We start from the raw sequence: 18,024 nt of genomic DNA, 5'->3' as shown, positions 1-18,024 counted from the left end.
TGTTTCTCATGTTTCAGTCTGTATCTTACTGAAATGGCAAATGATTCACGTGAAGCGGGTGCGAAAGGGAAAATGTGTTTGTATTTTTAATGCACACAATAAATACCCAATTAAAAGTCTAAAAGTATTTTTCTTAAGTCTTTTTTGTTTATTATTATTTTAGTTTAATCATTTTCACAAAAATAAAATAAAAAAATAAACGGACTGAGAACAGGAAACCTGAAGATTCAGGATATACAGTAGTTTCTATGACATTTTATACAACAAAACATGTCCACCTTTACAATATTGAGAGAGACAACAGAATTTTGTGCGTGAAAAAGACAATCTTGAGTAAGTCATCATTAGGCCTCCTTCAATCCAGCAGTCGTACCCCCGGTTTCACAGACAAGGTTTAAGCTAGTCCCAGCCTAAAATGCATGTTTGAGCTGTTTTAACTGAAAGCAACTTGTACTGACATATCTTAAAACATGTCCGTGCCATTGTTTTGTCTCAAGATGCACACCAATGTTTAGTTTTTTCTAAGGCATGTTTTTAAAAAGCCACTTAAATGTCCTAATTAAACTTAAATCTAATCCTGGCTTAATCTAAGCCCTGTCTGTAAAACCAGACCATAGACTCTTAGGCTACTTGGTTCCCAGAATGAACAACCTTCTCATCCCATCCAAAAGTGCAAACAGTGATTCAACATACAAAAAGGCACATTTTTCAGTCATAAGTGACTAATGAAGAAGGAAAAGCCTACAGGTTTTAGTGGCAGGTACATGAAAAATGATGTGATCTGTCATATGTTATACACAGGATATTGCTTTAAACTTCGGTATATTGCACAACAGGCTCAAATGACTTGACTCTTAAACACAGCACTGGTCGGAGAACAAGTTCACAACAGGAGAAACTGTGGCACTCAAAGGACTTTGTCTAGTATTTCCAGAACGCTGATGTGGAAAAGGCCCGTTTTCCCACTGATCTCCTGAGTCACCAGAAGCCTTCCGTCTGCTCGAGGCCTTTGAACGATGACTATTTCGCCTTCCGTCAGCGTGAGCTCTGCGTCTGTTTTAGCGTTGTACCCCTTCATTACCCTACATCTGCAGAAAAATCCATGCGTCAACATCTAAAACAATATCAACGTCTGTCAGAATGCACCAAACACAAAAGGCCAGGATGTGCTACAGAATTTCTGAATGCTTTCTTCTTGACAGGAAATGTTTTTCAGTTAAAAGCAGTTTCGGTGCATTATCTCCAGAGATCTCGTAATAATATCTGCTAGCTGACAATTTTCAGGAGGAAAAAAAATGTAAAAAGCCACTAATTTCTAGAAAAAATTTCCACACAAGAGCAATTAGATCAGATAACGCAATACTTCCTCTTAAAGACACACTCAAGAATACCCACCTACTAGAGCCGGACTGGTTGCTGATCAGTACTGGCTTTATATTTAGCGAGAGGCTGTCCATAGCGGCATGATCCTGACCTGTGCTCTTTCTGGTTGGAAGTGTTTTTGTGTCTTTAAGAACTAATGTATTTCCATCCCGACCCAATATGGCTGAAGGGTTCCAGTGGTCAAGAGCAGAAAGGCCAGATTGGGAACCAGAGATATGTCCTGCAGATGAGGCGGACGCCATTTTTGATGTAGTCTGAGGAGCATCGTGAGTCAGGAACCGCACTGACTTTGCTGGCTAAAAGAACATCAAAAAACAATTCAGCCAGTAAAACCATGCTTATGTTATTCATTTGAAACTGTGCCTTTAAATATTAGATCCTATTATTCCTAAAACACTTTTTACCTTCTCTGCATTGTGCCTATGAGCCTCTGGTTTAACCAGAATGGACTGACGAGCTGTGCTGGGCTCTTTCTGGACAGGGTCCCTGTGGACCGGTTGATATCCACCAGCAGAGGGTGCTGATGTTTCATACGCCCAATGCGGCGTCTTAATGGGGTTCGAGAACAATCCGTTTCTCTTTTTGGGAAGAACGGGTGAACGACCGAAAGTATAGATCTGTCCCAAATCCTGAGGAGGAGGCTGAAGGCTTAGGATGGAATGTGAATTGTGGCTTCCGTGGTGAGGCGACCCTAAACGAAAGGTCATGCAGAAGTGAATCATTGCGTCAGACTGAACAAATACACAAATATACAGCTGAAACTCGGAAAATTTGAATATCGGGCAAAAGTTTATTTATTTCAGTAATTCAACTTAAAAGGTGAAACTAATATATTATATAGACTCATTACATGCAAAGTGACATATTTTCAAGCCTTTATTTGTTATCATTTGATGATGGCTTAAAGCTTATGAAAACTTTTTCACAATATTCTAATTTGGGGTTAAGCCATAATCATCCAAATTATAACAAATAATGAAATATCTCACTTTGCATGTAATGAGTCAGTAATTAGTGCAATTAGTTTCACCTTTTAAGTTGAATTACTGAAATAAATGAACTTTTGCACGATATTCAAATTTTTCGAGTTTCACTTGTAACTGCTGCAGAAGAAACACATGCAAGATAACGTCTGTATGTATAAATATATATATATATATATATATATATATATATATATATATATATATGAAGAGAGTATCATCCATATATCCAAAAAATATATGAAGAGAGAATCATCCATATTATCGTTTTTTTGTTTTTTTTCTCAATCAAAATTAAAGGGATAGTTCACCCAAAAATGTTTTCGTCATTTACTCACCCTCAAGTTGCTCCGAACCTGTATGAGTTTCTTACTTCTGTTGAACACAAAAGAAGATATTTTGAAGAATGTTGGTACCGTAATCGATCAGGTGACAGCACCCATTGACTTCCATAGTAGGAAAATAAATTTCAATGGAAGTCAATGGGCACACTGTCACTTGTTTGATTACATTCTCATATTCAACATTCTTTAAAATATCTTCTTTTGTTTTCAAAAGAAGAAGGAATCGCATACATATTTGGAACAACATGAGTTTTTGAATGATGAGTTGAGTAAATTACTTCCTTTTTGGGTGAACTGAAAATTAATTACCGGTATGTACACATTTTAAATAGATACACAAAAAAAATTTCCTGTTTTGTAGAGCGGCCCATACAGAGGCACAACTGGTAAAAAGTTTGGAATAATTCCGTTTTTTTATGTTTTTGAAAGAAGTCTCTTATGCTCACCAAGGCTGCATTTATTTGATCAAAATACAGTAAAAATAGTAATATTGTGAAATTTTCTTACAGTTTAAAATAGCTTTCTTCTAGTTTAATATATTGCAAGGTGTCAGTGTCACGTGATCCTTCAGAAATCATTCTAATATGCTGATTTGCTGATCAATTATCAATTATTATTGGTTAATATCTTTATGGAAACTGATAATTTTTGTAAGATTCATTGATAAATAGAAAGTTCAAAAGAACCGCATTTATTTGAAATAGATATATTTAGCAACATTATAAATGTCTTCAGTCACTTTTTCAATTTAATGTGTTCTTGCTGAATCAAACTATTATTTATTCATTTTTTAAACGTACTGACCCTTAAACTTTTGAAGGGTCAGTATATCAGTTTCCACAAAAATATTAAACAGCACAAGTGGTTTCAACATTAATAATAATAATAAATGTTTCTTGATCAGCAAATCAGCATATTAGAATGATTTCTGAAGGATCATGTGACACTGAAGACTGAAGTAATGCTGAAAATGATGCTTTGCATCACAATAATAAATTAAATTGTAACATATATTTCAAACAGAAAGCGGTCATTTTAAATCATAATAATATTTCACAATATCACTGGTTTTACAGTATTTTTGATCAAAGCATAAGAGACTTCCAAAAACATTTTTTAAAAACGTAATCATTCGAAATTTTGACTAGTTTTATTTGCACAAAATAAAACACACATTGACTAGTTTTTGATTTAGAACAGTTGCAATGGCTAAAGACTGACTTGTGTTGTCACAGCGTGCTGGGGCTTGTTGGCTCTCACCCCTGTGTGTGGTATGGAAGGCGCGTCTCACTGTGCTCCATCCCTGCTTTACACCCGGCTGCGGTGCTCTCCCGGGACCCGCAGATGACATCACAGCCATTGTAGCTGATGGGGTGTCGCCGTTTAATCTGTCTAGGGCCAGGACTACAGCCTGCGGCTTGTGTGGGGTGTGTCGTTTTGTTGATACTGTACTTGTATTAGGAACGGCAGGTTTGGTTTGTTCAAGAAACCTTGCAGATGTTCTGTGAGAAAGTCAGTATATTACAGTAAACTTGATTATCAAGATAATAGGCGTGTGCTCGTAAAAATAAAAAGGTTCCAATTAGAACTAAAAAAGTTCCACACAAAAAAAAACGGTTGCATTCTCTAGTTAGTTAGAAAATGTACAGCATAAAGAACTTACATCCATATTTTAATAATGTGTTTATCATATTAAACAATGTTAGGAGGTGAAGAAGAGAATGAAAGTAGTGATAACACAGGGGTTTTGTAGAGGTGTTGTTGTAACTGCTCACCTCAGTACAGGGGTAACATAGTTGGCCGGCAGGATCCCTACTTTGCCTGTTCTGAGAGACAGTCCACGCAACCATCCCTCTTTGAATTTCCCATAAACCCCCACCATTTCACCCTTCCTCAGTTCCAGCTCCTCAGCGCGATGGGGTGTGTAGGAATACAGCGCTGCACACCTAAACACATCATACATCAGGTTGGAGAAATATTTCAGCCAAACGCCCGAAAAGGAAAACACTGTCATTATTTACTCACTCAAACCCTGTTTGTTGCTGTATGAAAAATGTAAAGATTCTTCAAAAATGATTTAAAAGAAAGGGTGAACTGTCACTTTAAAAGCCCAAGGAATCAATTCCTAAATGTCTCTAGGCCACAAAGAGACACAGTAACTAAAGATCTTTACAATCAACTAAATTACATTAAAATGTTTTCGCTTCAATGCAAGGCAATCTTTTAAAAGCTACATATGATCTCAAAAGCACTCACACACTGATGGAGAGCTGCTGTGTGGCAGACATCTTGCTCTCTGATGGTACGGGGGACGCCTGGGGGTTAATCAGTGCCATGGTAATGGCTGGCGGACTTTCACCATTCATTGTCCTGTCCCTCTGTAATAGTTAGAAAGTAACTGGTCATTTTTGTCTCTGCACACAAACACTGACAGCAATGTAATATCTTCAATGTGGTGTTTGAAAACACTTCAATAGATGTATTGAACTTCAAACATTCGTGCCTATGTAGACCCTTGACAACATGTCTTTTAACTTATGAAAACAATGAGTATTACTTTATAATAACGAAATAAATAAAAAAACTAACAAAAAAAAAGACAAAAGACAGACAAGATAAAACAAACCTACACAACACAAAAAGACAAGACAAAAAACAAGCCTGAAAACAAAACAAAACCAAAACAAAGCAAAAAAACAAGACAGAAACAAAAGACAAGACTAAAATCAAAAGTCAACACGAACAAAAGACACATAAAATAAGACATTATAAAACAAAACAATGCAACACAAAAGGACAAATTTAAATAAACAAGCCTGAAAACAAAACAAGTAAAAAGCAAAGCAAAAGAAAGACAAGAACAAAAATAAATCAAATATCATGAAGAACTGGAAATATGTGAGTTTAATGACATATTACTATTACTTTTGTAAAGAGTTACCCAATTAATTATGTAATAATGTAACAGTTAAGAATTTCGAACTTTTATGCAATCCCCAAACTCAACTATAAACAGAACTATAAATTATAATGAAGTTTCCAGGTTAATTCAGGAGTCGTTTTGAATAGTTACATACACATCTCTTACATAACCCCAAATGAAATATCTCAGACATCAGTCGCAGAGCCGACTCAGCCTCAGATTGAGATGTTTCCTCACTGATAATAACAAACGACTAATATTAAGGCCACAGGCTCGTGGAAGAGTCACATGGACTGTTGGAGAAGTACGTCTGAGTCGTGAGTCTTTCTCTTAAACTGAGATCCAGTCTAATATTAGTGCATTACAAAAGCATGATGAAACAAGAGACCGAACTGTGAATCCTGTAGAGTCTCTGTAACTTTGACAATTTCCACGCCTCTCTTAAACACTTACACCTACAGTATGTGCCATGATTATCTGAAGAGAGCAGGTGATTACAGCTTAGTTACATCAGCACTGCCACAGAAGACACAGAAGGCCTAGAGAGTACATTAACACATTTATTCAAAGCGACGTACAAATGAGAAATACAGCGCAGGTGATTCATCCTAGCGAGGCGGTAACATTAACATAAGAAGTGCTGCGATCCAAACTGTATCTTAAAAGTGCAACAAGAGTACAATAGAGCATTTATTTTAAGAAAGGAAGTTCAGTCTGTTTATATCACTGAAAAAAAATTAGTGTAGGATTTACTTTGCAAACATGTTCACTTTTTGAAAAAAAAATAAAAAATAAATACAATGTGGGTGTCTTTAACTAGTATGTACTTGTGTAAAAGAAAATTGTTAGGTACAATGTACTTATCGTGTTGCTGCTTTTGAGGTGGGATACGGGTAAGGTTAGAGACAGGCTTTATGGTATGGTATGATTAAGTCTAAAGGTTAGTTAAGCTGTGATTACATGCAAGTATTTGCTGTGCAAGTACAATCTAAAAACATTTATTGACACAGTAAAAGCATTGTATCCCGTTATTAGTTTAAATGTTAGTACATACTATTTAAAGACACTTAATATAAAGTGAGTCTATCATTTATAACTTTCTTGGAATGTTTAATATTTGCCTTTTAGGAATTGTATTCATTTGTTAGACTTTGCCTGTTCTAAATGATCAGGTTTTTGACTAGAGATTGTTTGACGAGAATCTTCCTCTGTTATAACCAACCACGGGAGACCCAACTTCACAGATCATATTTAGATTACCCATTTGCTTTGCCTTTTATTTGCAACTTGAGATTTAAAGTCTGGTCCTGCAAGACAGCTCTCCGGTCATTTCAATTAGAATCAATACGACTGGGAATTTCACGTCTAAGGGCGAAAGATTTTCCCCATGCATATGAGTTCAAGTTGGTCATGTGAACACAAAGCATCGACCAACAGAAAGCAGCTTGGCTTGAAAGTAACTTCTGTGTGAGCTGTGCTTCATTCATCTACTGACAAAAGACAAAGGACCTTTTTTGCCCTCAAAGTTTTGGTAAAATTGTATGGTCTATTTATATGGTCACTTTAATTCTATGGAAAAGAGCAGCCAGCAGATTCTGCAATATATCTTCTTTTGTGTTCCATTAGAAGCTCACGAAGGATTTGCACCAACGATGAGTTAATAAATAATTACATCATTTTTTATTTTTGGGCGATCTATTACTTAAAATATTTTCCTTCTATTGAAATGACACTGCTGAGTCAGAAACAGTGGGCATGTTTCCTATGACTTCACACAGTGTTGCACAATCTGAAGAAAAATCCAGTGTTAACCCCCCCACCCCCCGAGTGACTCGCCTCTCCATGATGTTCTCCTCGCCATCTATTAATGACACAACTGATGGCAGGAGGAGAGAGAGAGAGAGAGAGAGAGAGAGAGAGAGAGAGAGAGAGAGAGAGAGAGAGAGAGAGAGAGAGAGAGAGATAAAGAGAGAGAGAGAGAGAGAGAGAGAGAGAGAGAGAGAGAGAGAGAGAGAGAGAGAGAGAGAGAGAGAGAGAGAGAGAGAGAGAGAGAGAGAGAGAGAGAGAGAGAGATAAGAGAGAGAGATAGAGAGAGAGAGAGAGAGAGAGAGAGGAGAGGAGAGAGAGAGAGAGAGAGGAGAGAGGAGAGAGAGAGAGGAGAGAGAGAGAGAGAGAGAGAGAGAGAGAGAGAGGAGAGAGAGAGAGTCACTGCTCAGTGGAGAGGAATGAGCCTTTCAACCAGATAAGAGGAAAGTGTTATGTAACCCTATATGAGTCATGAGCTTGTAAAGCTGCAACAGAGAATGGGGCATTTTTAGCTCTCAGGCACGCTGGCTTCCCCTCATACAGCAAGACATCTCACACTGACAGCGGAGAGAAATATTACTACACATTTTTTAAGAGAAACCATGAAGAAAGTAACTGCTCGTTTTAGGTAAATCACATACATTAGCAGTGATTTCAAAACATAATGTTTCTAATAAAATCTCTTGTGAGACTGAATCAGGCACATTTGCATCATGAGCACATTCAGATATTACAAGTATTGTTCCTTTTCTATACAAGAAGGATCACAGAGAACCAAAACAAAACATTGCCTCACCATTAAAAATGAAGATCTCTGACTCATCATCTCTCTCCTTCACCAGTAATGAATAGGATGTTAAACTCATGAATTATCCTCCAAAAAACACCCAGTGTAGCTAAATCACAGCACTGAATGACCAAAACACACGCATGGCTAACTAATCGCATGCCTGCGTAGCACATAATAGCCAATCATTATTCCTACACAAAGAAATGTGATAAAAATCCAGCCCCGCACAGGGACTGCTCACCTTAGGCAAGTTCCTGTGAGAGCTCCTCAGACGTGGTTTGCTAAACGTGGCGAGCTGTGGCGTCTTGCTGGAGGAAGGCTGTGCGCTGGAGCTGATGTGAGGCGGCTGCTGGCTCTGGCTGAGAGGAGGATGGTTCAGGCTGTTCAGGAGACTGACATTCGGAGGCCTGGCCGACTTGTGAGACGCTCCAGCGAGCCGCCTGTGGACGTAAGCATCTGCGTTGACCCTGACGGCGCTCCGTGGGTGCGATTCCACCGAGTCCCTCCTCTTGCGTTTCTCCAGAAGCTCGTGCGCCGCCGGATTCGGCTACAGCGGAAAAGACACAAATCGGGTTAAAAAAGAAGCTGAGATGCACAATAAACGCATGCTGGCTCTCATCTGCGTGAGCCACTTTACCTGCTGTGAGTTTGCCAGTGAGAAAAGTGCAAGTTAAAAGCGATTAGTCCCACCTGCTCGCCCCAAACTTCCTAAGAGGCAGCTGGATCTGAGGAACGCACTGTTAAGATGGACTGGTGCAGCACATGTGGGCAGGAGTGACACTCCCCCTCCCTTTACCCATGATGTGCTGCTCTGCCACCAAAGAAAAAGACAGCATTACTGTGCCTTCACGCCTGGCTGGTCACCGCTGAGATGCCCGACTGGCGCTGAGAGGGAGGCTGGCTGTTTTATCTGACTAACCTCAGATATAATCCAGTGCATGGATAATGAAAAGCCATCTGGAGCTTGATTATCCAGCGACACATGAGGTTCACCGGAGCATCTCAGTCACAGGACTGCTGCGTCAGAGATAGCAAGCTCACTAACCACGTCTAAAAGCCCGTTATCACGCTCCGTAAGTAGCCAGCGACACCACGAGTGCTAAGAGACGAGGGCCGATTGTTCGGAGTTTAATCGTGACATTGAACAGGGAAAGCGATTAGCGGGAATTTAATAGATTGGCAAATAGTGACGAAGATTTCACGTCACTAAGCAGTGAGTGATGTCAATTTTAAATGAGCGTATTATTGCATAAAGGCTTAGAAAGAACAAAATAGTCAAGGAATATCTGGGTTATGTTTAAAATCAAAAGAAAAATGGGATATTTTGCACACAAAAGTCTATTTTGTAGGATCATTTAAAAAAAAAATGTGCTGTGACATTATTTTCATGAAAATTAAGCAAATATTCTCATTACTGTAATTGCTTGAATCAGGGGTCGTCAACAGGAGGTCTGTGGCGGCACTGCAGGGGTCCTGCCAATTAATGTTTAATCGCAAACTCATTTTTGCTAAAGAAAATATTAAAATATGTATTTTAAAAATATGACGTTAACTCCAACCAAAGCTAAAGTTCAGGAGTCCACTACAACAGTTAATCAGAGATGAAGTCGTTTTAGTGTGGTTTGTCACACTGTCCATTAGTTTTGTTTGTTTGTTTTCTGAGAGGTTGTTAAAAATCAACAAATCAAAAAGTTGCTAAAAATGACCAAAAATAAGAAGCTAAATTCAGCTACATGCTTCATTATCCCTTCCACATCAAAACTTAAAATGTAATGTAATGTACAACTCTATGCACATGATTATTTTGATTATTTTAAATGATTATTTTATTGGCTTTCAATGTAATATAAGCCTCACAACAAAGTATGTGAATATAGTAATATCATATACTATATACTATGAGCAAGTTATTGTAGGCCAGGCTTAAAGTCCAACACTAACTTTCATAAATATAACTTTTAAATTGTAAAGCAGATTTAAAAGTACAATTGAAAGTATCATTGTTGTACTGTCTTTAGTTTATGGTCTTTTTAATAATAAAAACAACATTATTTCTGATATTTTACTTACATTACAGTAATGAGGGGAAAATCTACCTAATTTAAAAATCGGCTTTCTTTTCTTTGTGCAAAATATTTATTTTTTTGGTAACACTTTACTATAAGGTCAACTGTTAACATTAGTTAATGTAATAATAACTAACCACAATACATTAGTTGTATTTGTTCATCTTTATTAAAGTTAGTTCAAATAAATACAGCTGTTCAATGTTTGTACATTTTACTTCACAGTGAATTAACTAATGTTAACAAAAACAACTTTTGATTTTGATGTTGATGTTTAACACAGAATCATAAATGCTGTAGACCTGCGGTTCACTATTAGTTCATGTAAACTAATGTAGTTAACTAATGAAACATTATTGTAAAATGTTACCCTTTTTTATATTTTGATTTCTGGGGTTAAATATGATCTGAACATTTCTTCAAAGAGATTATCTAGAATAAAAACGTGTTGCCTTACCTCTGTGAGCTGCAAAGGAAAAATCCCAACTTTGTCTCCGAGTTTACCTTCGACCCAATTTTCATTGACTTGTTTAATGAGAGTAATGCTGTCTCCCTGTGGGGGGAAAGAGAGACAGCCGTGTGTTAGGCAGCTGAGGGTGCATGGACGTCCCTGAAGACGTTTACTTGGCTCAAATCACTCTACGCTGCAGGCCCATTACACCCTTAACTCGGCTCCAGACCCATTTGGACCATCTGCTCTCAAAGAAGAAGAAAAAAACACTCCAGGAAATGTCCTTTAATGGAAGCTGTGCCTGAGTCAGAACTGTTATATAATTCAAGTCCTGTGGTGTGACTAACAATACTGCTACATAAAAGAGCCCAAAGAAAAGAAATGTATTTGCTTCCCAGTTCCCACTCTATAAATCACACAAATGGCGCATGTAATCCTCAAAATGCTTATGTTTAACATACAATGACCATTTTGTCACTTCAGTCACACATAAAAATCGATCATTTTAGCAGATGCCACTTTTATTAATGTAATGAAATTCTTTTTTTTTTTTAGCATGGATTAAGTGTCCAAATGCTTTTCGTGGCCACTATACCAACAAAACTGAATTGTGGTAGTACACTGATTGAAGAAGAAGAGATTGACCTTGAAGAAGGTTAAGCATTCCTTGCTGTGTTGTCTGGATCCAGATTGTTCGCACTGAAGTCATAAAGTGCTCGGCAGAGGGCCAGGGGCTGCGACTGCTCACTTATGACTCGCACCACGTTGACTGGAACCAGACCACTGCTCTCTTTGCTTTCCCCATAATACCAGTTATCATCTACTTTCCACCGCAGATAAATGATGTCACCTGACTTCATTGTGATCTGCCCAGGTGCGTTCCCCTGGAAGTCATATAAAGCTTTGGCTTGCACCTGAAACAAATAAAAAGGAAGCCTGTCAAGAACACATCTGGGACATATTTTACTCCAAATTCTAAAGAAAAAAATAATGAAGCCATTGTAGGACCATTGTATTTTTACATTGTGGCATTATCGGCATGACAATTAAATACATCCAATTCTTATTACCGTACTACAATGCCGAAAACGTCATTTTCATAACCGTAATGCACAAAAATGATGATATGACATTTCAATTAGTCTACTACATTGACTTTACCATATATATATATATATATATATATATATATACACACACATATATATAGACACACACAGTATCTCACAAAAGTGAGTACACCCCTCACATGTCACCAAACATTTTAGTATATCTTCTCAAGGGACAATACTATAGAAATTAACTTGGATGTATTTTAGAGTAGTCCATGTGCAGCTTGTATAGCAATATATGTTTACTGTCCTCAGAAAATAACTGAACATACAGCCATTATTGTCAAAATAGCTGGCAACAAAAGTGAGTACCGGTACACCCTAAGTGAACTATGTGGCTTTGCATGGTTAAACGACGTACAGCTATTATCTGTTAGGGTGTAGGCTACTCACTTTTGCTATTTTGACAATAATGGCTGTATGTTCAGTTATTGTTCAGTTATTTTCAGAGGATAGTAAATATATACTGCTATACAATCAGCACATTGACTACTCTAAAATATATACAAGTTTCATTTCTATAGTATTGTCCCTTGTGAAGATATACTAAAATGTTTGCTGGAATGTGAGGGGTGTACTAATGCATGTCAACTAAATTAAGAGGCATGGAATGAGAAATGCAGTGTGAAACGTTTCCCAAGAGCTCAAAAGCATCCCAAGTGTTTAAACTTAAACAGAGTTACTGTTTGTGGCTGCCGATGCAATGGCTTTTTCCCCAACTGAAACTCAAATCCACCGACCTACTTAAACTCAACCAAGGCCCTGTGTGTTTCAGTGGACATTGTTAAACACATACAGAGATAATTGAGCTCTTAAGCAGGTCGGAAAAACAAACTGACCTCCCATACATCCCAGCACAAAACCCACTGATTTATTTATAAATACATTTATAAATCATCATAATTTACGCTGCGCAGGATTATCGAAACACAAAAATCATGTTTGATTTGGCATGACAACAGACACAATGTAATATGATACATTCTGGACAGATGTTTTAGAAAATAATTCATATTTTGAGCACTCTTATAAAGCATAATGAAAATCTACATCATAACATTTTTTTAAAAAGTCTCATTTTATAGTAAGTGCATTGTACTGTATGCACTAACATTTAAATTATTCACTTGATACAATGCCCTTATTGTTTATATTTTTACAATGCACTTTTTTATTTTTTTAAATACCTTCAACTTCAATTAATTTCTGTAATTACATCTAACTACACTGTCGACCCTTCCCTTACCCATTAACCCACTCTTAATTAAATCTACCCATACCACCAAACTTGTGCCTAACCTCACCCGTATCCCAATAGCAGCAAAAGTGTTTTGCAATACAACATTAACAAAGTGCATTGATTCTTTTTTTTTGATGCAAGTACACAGAAGTTTTTTACAATTACAATTCTACAATTAACTTGAATGTTTAAGTCATTTGAACTTAAATCACACTAAACTGACTTAAAAAAACTTCATAACTAATCAAAAAAAGTTTAAAATGGCTTAATTTAATTTTGATGAGTTAAAGCAAAGTAAAAACATGTTGTCGTAACTTATTGATCATATTACAGTAATATAAAGTGTGACCAAACCAGAAATAAATGCAAACAAGCCTAAGTCTTGACATGTAGGCAAGCCAACTCAACTGCATGTCACAAAATACACTAACAAACAGCAGCTTTAAAAAAAAAAAAAAAAAAAAGGCTGCTTTTTAAGTCTGTGCATTTCAAATCGTTATTCGCACTCTAATGCAAGCAACTAAAGTATGTACTTCTTACCCACTGTGTGTCCTGCCCCTGTTTGGGAAGATCTTGAATATAACTGTCTAAAAGGTTCTCCTGGTCTGTAGAGCTCACATATCTGCCGGATCTGTCCCTCGGTGTGCCCAGTGGAACCCGTTCCTGGAGGCTCTCTAGGAGTCTCACTAGCAGCGGATTGGTGGGAAGCTCCTCCACTGATCCTGGAACAGCAGTTCTGCACTCTGGGCAGCACATCTGATGGTGGTGTGATGCCTCGTGCTGCTGAAGGCATGATTTACAAAACGTGTGCTGGCATGGCAAAACCTTGGCAGACACGTCTAAAGGCTCCATACACAAAGGACACTCCAACAGGTCCAAAACAGCCAGATCCTCCATCATACAGGACTCAATCATACAGCACACTCCTCCTGCACACCTGACACATGATCACACGCTTTATACGTGGGTTACACAATATTCTATAACTATTTTAGCAAAAATACACAATATTATATAATAATTTCTCAAAGTAAACATGTTGCTACTAATAGCTCGTGTAGGCTACTTCCGTAAACACCTGTTTACCACGCTATTGTAATATGTAAACAGTGTGAACGCCGGACATTTGTAAACACGACACGTGTACATTTTTTAGCTTATATATCTATATTCTGTCTTAATTACGCTTACATTTCGATACACGTGTGCTATTATGATACTGTTGAGATGAGAAGCAAGTTTTCATTGAAATCAAGATCGGGCGAGTCCGTCAGCACGTGACGTCACGTCACGTCTACCTGGATTACACGAAACACGACCACGGCTAAATGAGTTAAATATAAAACTGAACATTGTACTCAAATACAGTTAAATATTCACATACCTTATGGTCACGTAAGAGTAGAAAAACTGAGGGGGGAAAAAAAGTCCTACTGGCGACTGATAGAGCAGGTCTAAACTGGATGTTTGCGGACAGGTGTCATCTTACACCTCAATGTCAACTGAGATTCAGCCGGAAAAAATAACATGACGGAAACTTCTGAAATCATAAATAATGTTTTCATTGCAAATGTTCATAAGTTATAAATTAGCCTAGATAATAATTAATCAGTGAATGATGAATTAGCCTATAGTCAACTTAGAGACACATAGGCTACATTAAGAAATAAATACATTAATTTTTTCAGTGAAATTACACTTAAGCTTAAGAAAAGGTTGGTCAAACTAAATATTATTTGAGCTGTTTTATTTTCTGTTCATTTTCTATAGAGTATGCTAAAAAGCAAAAAAATTCACAATTTCAGTTTTGTGTTATTTTACAATTTGCAATAATCTGTTACACTTTATTTGGTAACACTTTATATTACAGTGTCCTTGTTACAAGTTACATGTAGTTACTATAGTAATAACTATAAATTATGCATAATTACATGCAACTAACCCTAAACCAAACTTAACCCCAACCCTATAGTAAATAGGCTACATGTAGTTAATTAATTTTACTCAGTACTTAAATGTGTAATTAATTACACTGTAGCAAGAGCACCTTAAGCACCACGTGTAACCCTTTATTTTAGGGAGACAGATACATTGTACTTATTCAAATAAGTACTGAGTAATATTAGGCTAATTAACTACATGTAGGCTACTTAGAGTTACGGTTAGGGTTTGGTTTTGGGTTAGTTTGTAAGTATATGCATTATGTACTGTTATTACTAGTACATGTTGAAACGTGTAACCATGTCATTTTAAAATAAATTGTTACCCAAAAATGTACAATTAACAATAAAGATGACAAAATCATCTAATCAAATAAAAATATGTGTTAAATATAATGATAATTAAAAAAAAAAATTGAGAATGGCTAACATGGTTGCAAAATGTTGCCATAATTAAACTCTCACCCAGAAGCTAGTTAGTTTCTGTGTTAATTCGTATCCTAGTTATTGATGAACTTATTTTTCATAATCAAAATGTCTAAATTATGACATTGTGTGAACGACAGTCAAGAAGGTCAAGGCCTTTAAGGACAAAATCAACATCAAAGTCAACATTTTAGAGACAAGTATTATAGATAATAATTTTTAAATCAGTCTCACAACAAAAATTGGATTTGCTCCTGTAATGGTTTAAAAGATGGGAAACAAAGTTTACTGTACTCGTGGAATGCACCATACACTATAAACAAGACACAATACACTGAGATCAATAGCTGGATGAGTTACATAGAAACTAATTTCATTGCAAGGTCCAATATTCCAAGTTACTATAATTTTGAAGTAATACTGCCGCCCTCTAGTGGTGAACAAAAGTAATTGAATCATGTTCTATAAAAATGTAGCATTGCCTTGTAATTTCATGTGTCATCTACATTTTTCATTGAAACAACCCCATCAGGGAGCTTCTTATCCGCCTAGTCATTTCCCCTACATGAATAAGCATATGCTTCAGTCGGACAGATTAATGAGCAGAAGATCTATTGACAGATAAGACAAGACAAGCCTAATGATGATGGGAGTTCTGGTAGTGATGACTGCAGCCTTAGTCAACGCATAAATCATCTACTTTACCCTGCAATGAAAAAATTCAGACATCTGTTTTGAATCTATGGGATTTCAAATTCACACATCCCTTAAACCCCAAAGTCCCGTTAACATCTCACGGTTAAATTATTCATTAATATTGGCTCTGCGTTCTGCACAAGTTCAGGACATTCACTTAAATTTTTTAAGGGAGCATGAATTTTTTATCTGTTTTGTAAGTCTGCAGAATATGGGGTGTAGACATTCTTTAAAATAGATATTCATTTTCTTTTTATGCTTGTGAATTATAGTTTCATGCATGGTTTCCAGTGCTGCGTGTCTGATCTATGAATGCTTTTAAGTGATTCATGTAATCAGTTTGTTAGGCTAGGTTAGGTTAGGTTAAAGGAACACGCCGACTTTTGGGGACTTCAGCTTATTCACTGTATCCCCAGAGGTAGCCTAGATAAGTCCATACCCTTTTCATCTCTGTGCGTGTCGTAACTCTGTCTCACGCACCCACCGCTAGCTTAGCTTAGCACAAAGACTGGAGGTAAACGGCTCCAGCTAGCATACTGCTCCCAATAAGTGACCAAATAACGCTAACATTTTCCAATTTTACATGTTGTGATTTGTGTAGTCACAGCATGTACAAATAACAAGGTCACATGAGACACAGCCATCTTCTAACCGTATACATACTGGGAACTATATTCTCAGAAAGCGAAGCACTGCTACTTCTGCGGAGTGATTTGTGACGTAAATAGGAAAATGTTGGCGTTATTTTGTCACTTATTGGGAGCAGAATGCTAGCTGGAGCCGTTTACCTCCAGTCTTTGTGCTAAGCTAGGCTAGCGGTGGGTGCGTCAGACAGTTACGCCACGCACGGAGATGAAAAGGGTATGTATGGACTTATCTAACTCTGGAGGATACGGTGAATAAGCTAAAGTCCCAAAAAGTCGGCGTGTTCCTTTAACATCCTGACAAAACTCGGAATGAGCCTTTGGCTGCTGTAAAGTTGTGTGTTTGTGATGAGCTGGAGAGTATGCAAAAGTTTCAATGGCCCTAACTGTGTGTTGGTAATTCTTTGTCCTCTTGTCTGATAGAGAAGAGAAGAGGAAGAGAACTTGCCAGCAGAGGGAGCAGTTTGTATGGCTACATGTAGCTGATAAGCCTTTCCTCTCAAATTTTTAGATTTTCCTCTTTGTATAAAGATTATCACTGGCTCCTAATAACGGTATTCCATTACTTTTCTCATTTCATTTTTCATTCGGCTGGTTTTGTTGTTTGTTTTCGATCATTCATTGAGATTTGTGCTTTCTCTGCAGTTTGAAGTATAATCAAGTCATCTGAGTTCTGTGGGAATGAGTGTTTATGGCTTCCATTACAGTCCATCAATTATTCATGGGCTGATTATATGGCTATTGTTTCCTGCCATTATTTCTGAGAGTTTACATTTATCAAAATCGTCCACCCACATGTAGGCTACACTCTTTCCTTGCTCAGCTCCATGCAGAAATCACTTTTGTAACTATAGTCACTTATAATGATCAAAATATTGAAATCTTTGCTGTGTAATCCATGCCAGAGAGAGATCAACAGTAAATCTAAACACTGTTAAGGTGTCTCTAATAAGTAGTGTCATTCGCGTTTCCTGCTGGGGGATGTCAATCTGTTGTATCTTCCTTTTCTGGGATACTACAACACCTTCTGTTTGTCTTGCTTCTGGTGTTTTGTTAATTATGGTTACATCTGAAGTATGTGCAGCACGTGTAGATGTGGCGCTCTCAGAGATTTTCACAAAGAGCCTGCTGCGCAAGACCAACCGGAATAACAACATTTTTTTTTAGGTTAAAAGTCACTCTTGTATTTGTCACAAAATCCACAGATCAAATTGTATACT

General features: G+C 37.2%; 1 protein-coding gene across 1 annotated transcript; it reads right to left on the bottom strand.

Annotated features, from left to right (window-relative positions):
- Positions 1-64: 64 nt before the first annotated feature.
- On the bottom strand, positions 65-14,367 carry sh3rf2 (SH3 domain containing ring finger 2). The gene is given in 12 exon segments (XM_079631864.1): positions 65-1,088; positions 1,396-1,679; positions 1,788-2,074; positions 3,932-4,212; positions 4,486-4,656; positions 4,967-5,088; positions 8,471-8,776; positions 10,753-10,848; positions 11,392-11,418; positions 11,421-11,660; positions 13,639-14,035; positions 14,290-14,367. Coding segments are annotated over 12 exon segments (2,394 nt in total). The 5' UTR covers positions 14,292-14,367; the 3' UTR covers positions 65-907.
- Positions 14,368-18,024: the final 3,657 nt, after the last annotated feature.

This window comes from Phoxinus phoxinus (assembly GCF_949152265.1).
Source record: "Phoxinus phoxinus genome assembly, chromosome: 12".
Lineage (NCBI taxonomy): Eukaryota > Metazoa > Chordata > Actinopteri > Cypriniformes > Leuciscidae > Phoxinus > Phoxinus phoxinus.
The sequence above is the reverse complement of the archived record's forward strand: the minus strand, read 5'-3'. Positions and strand labels throughout refer to the sequence as shown.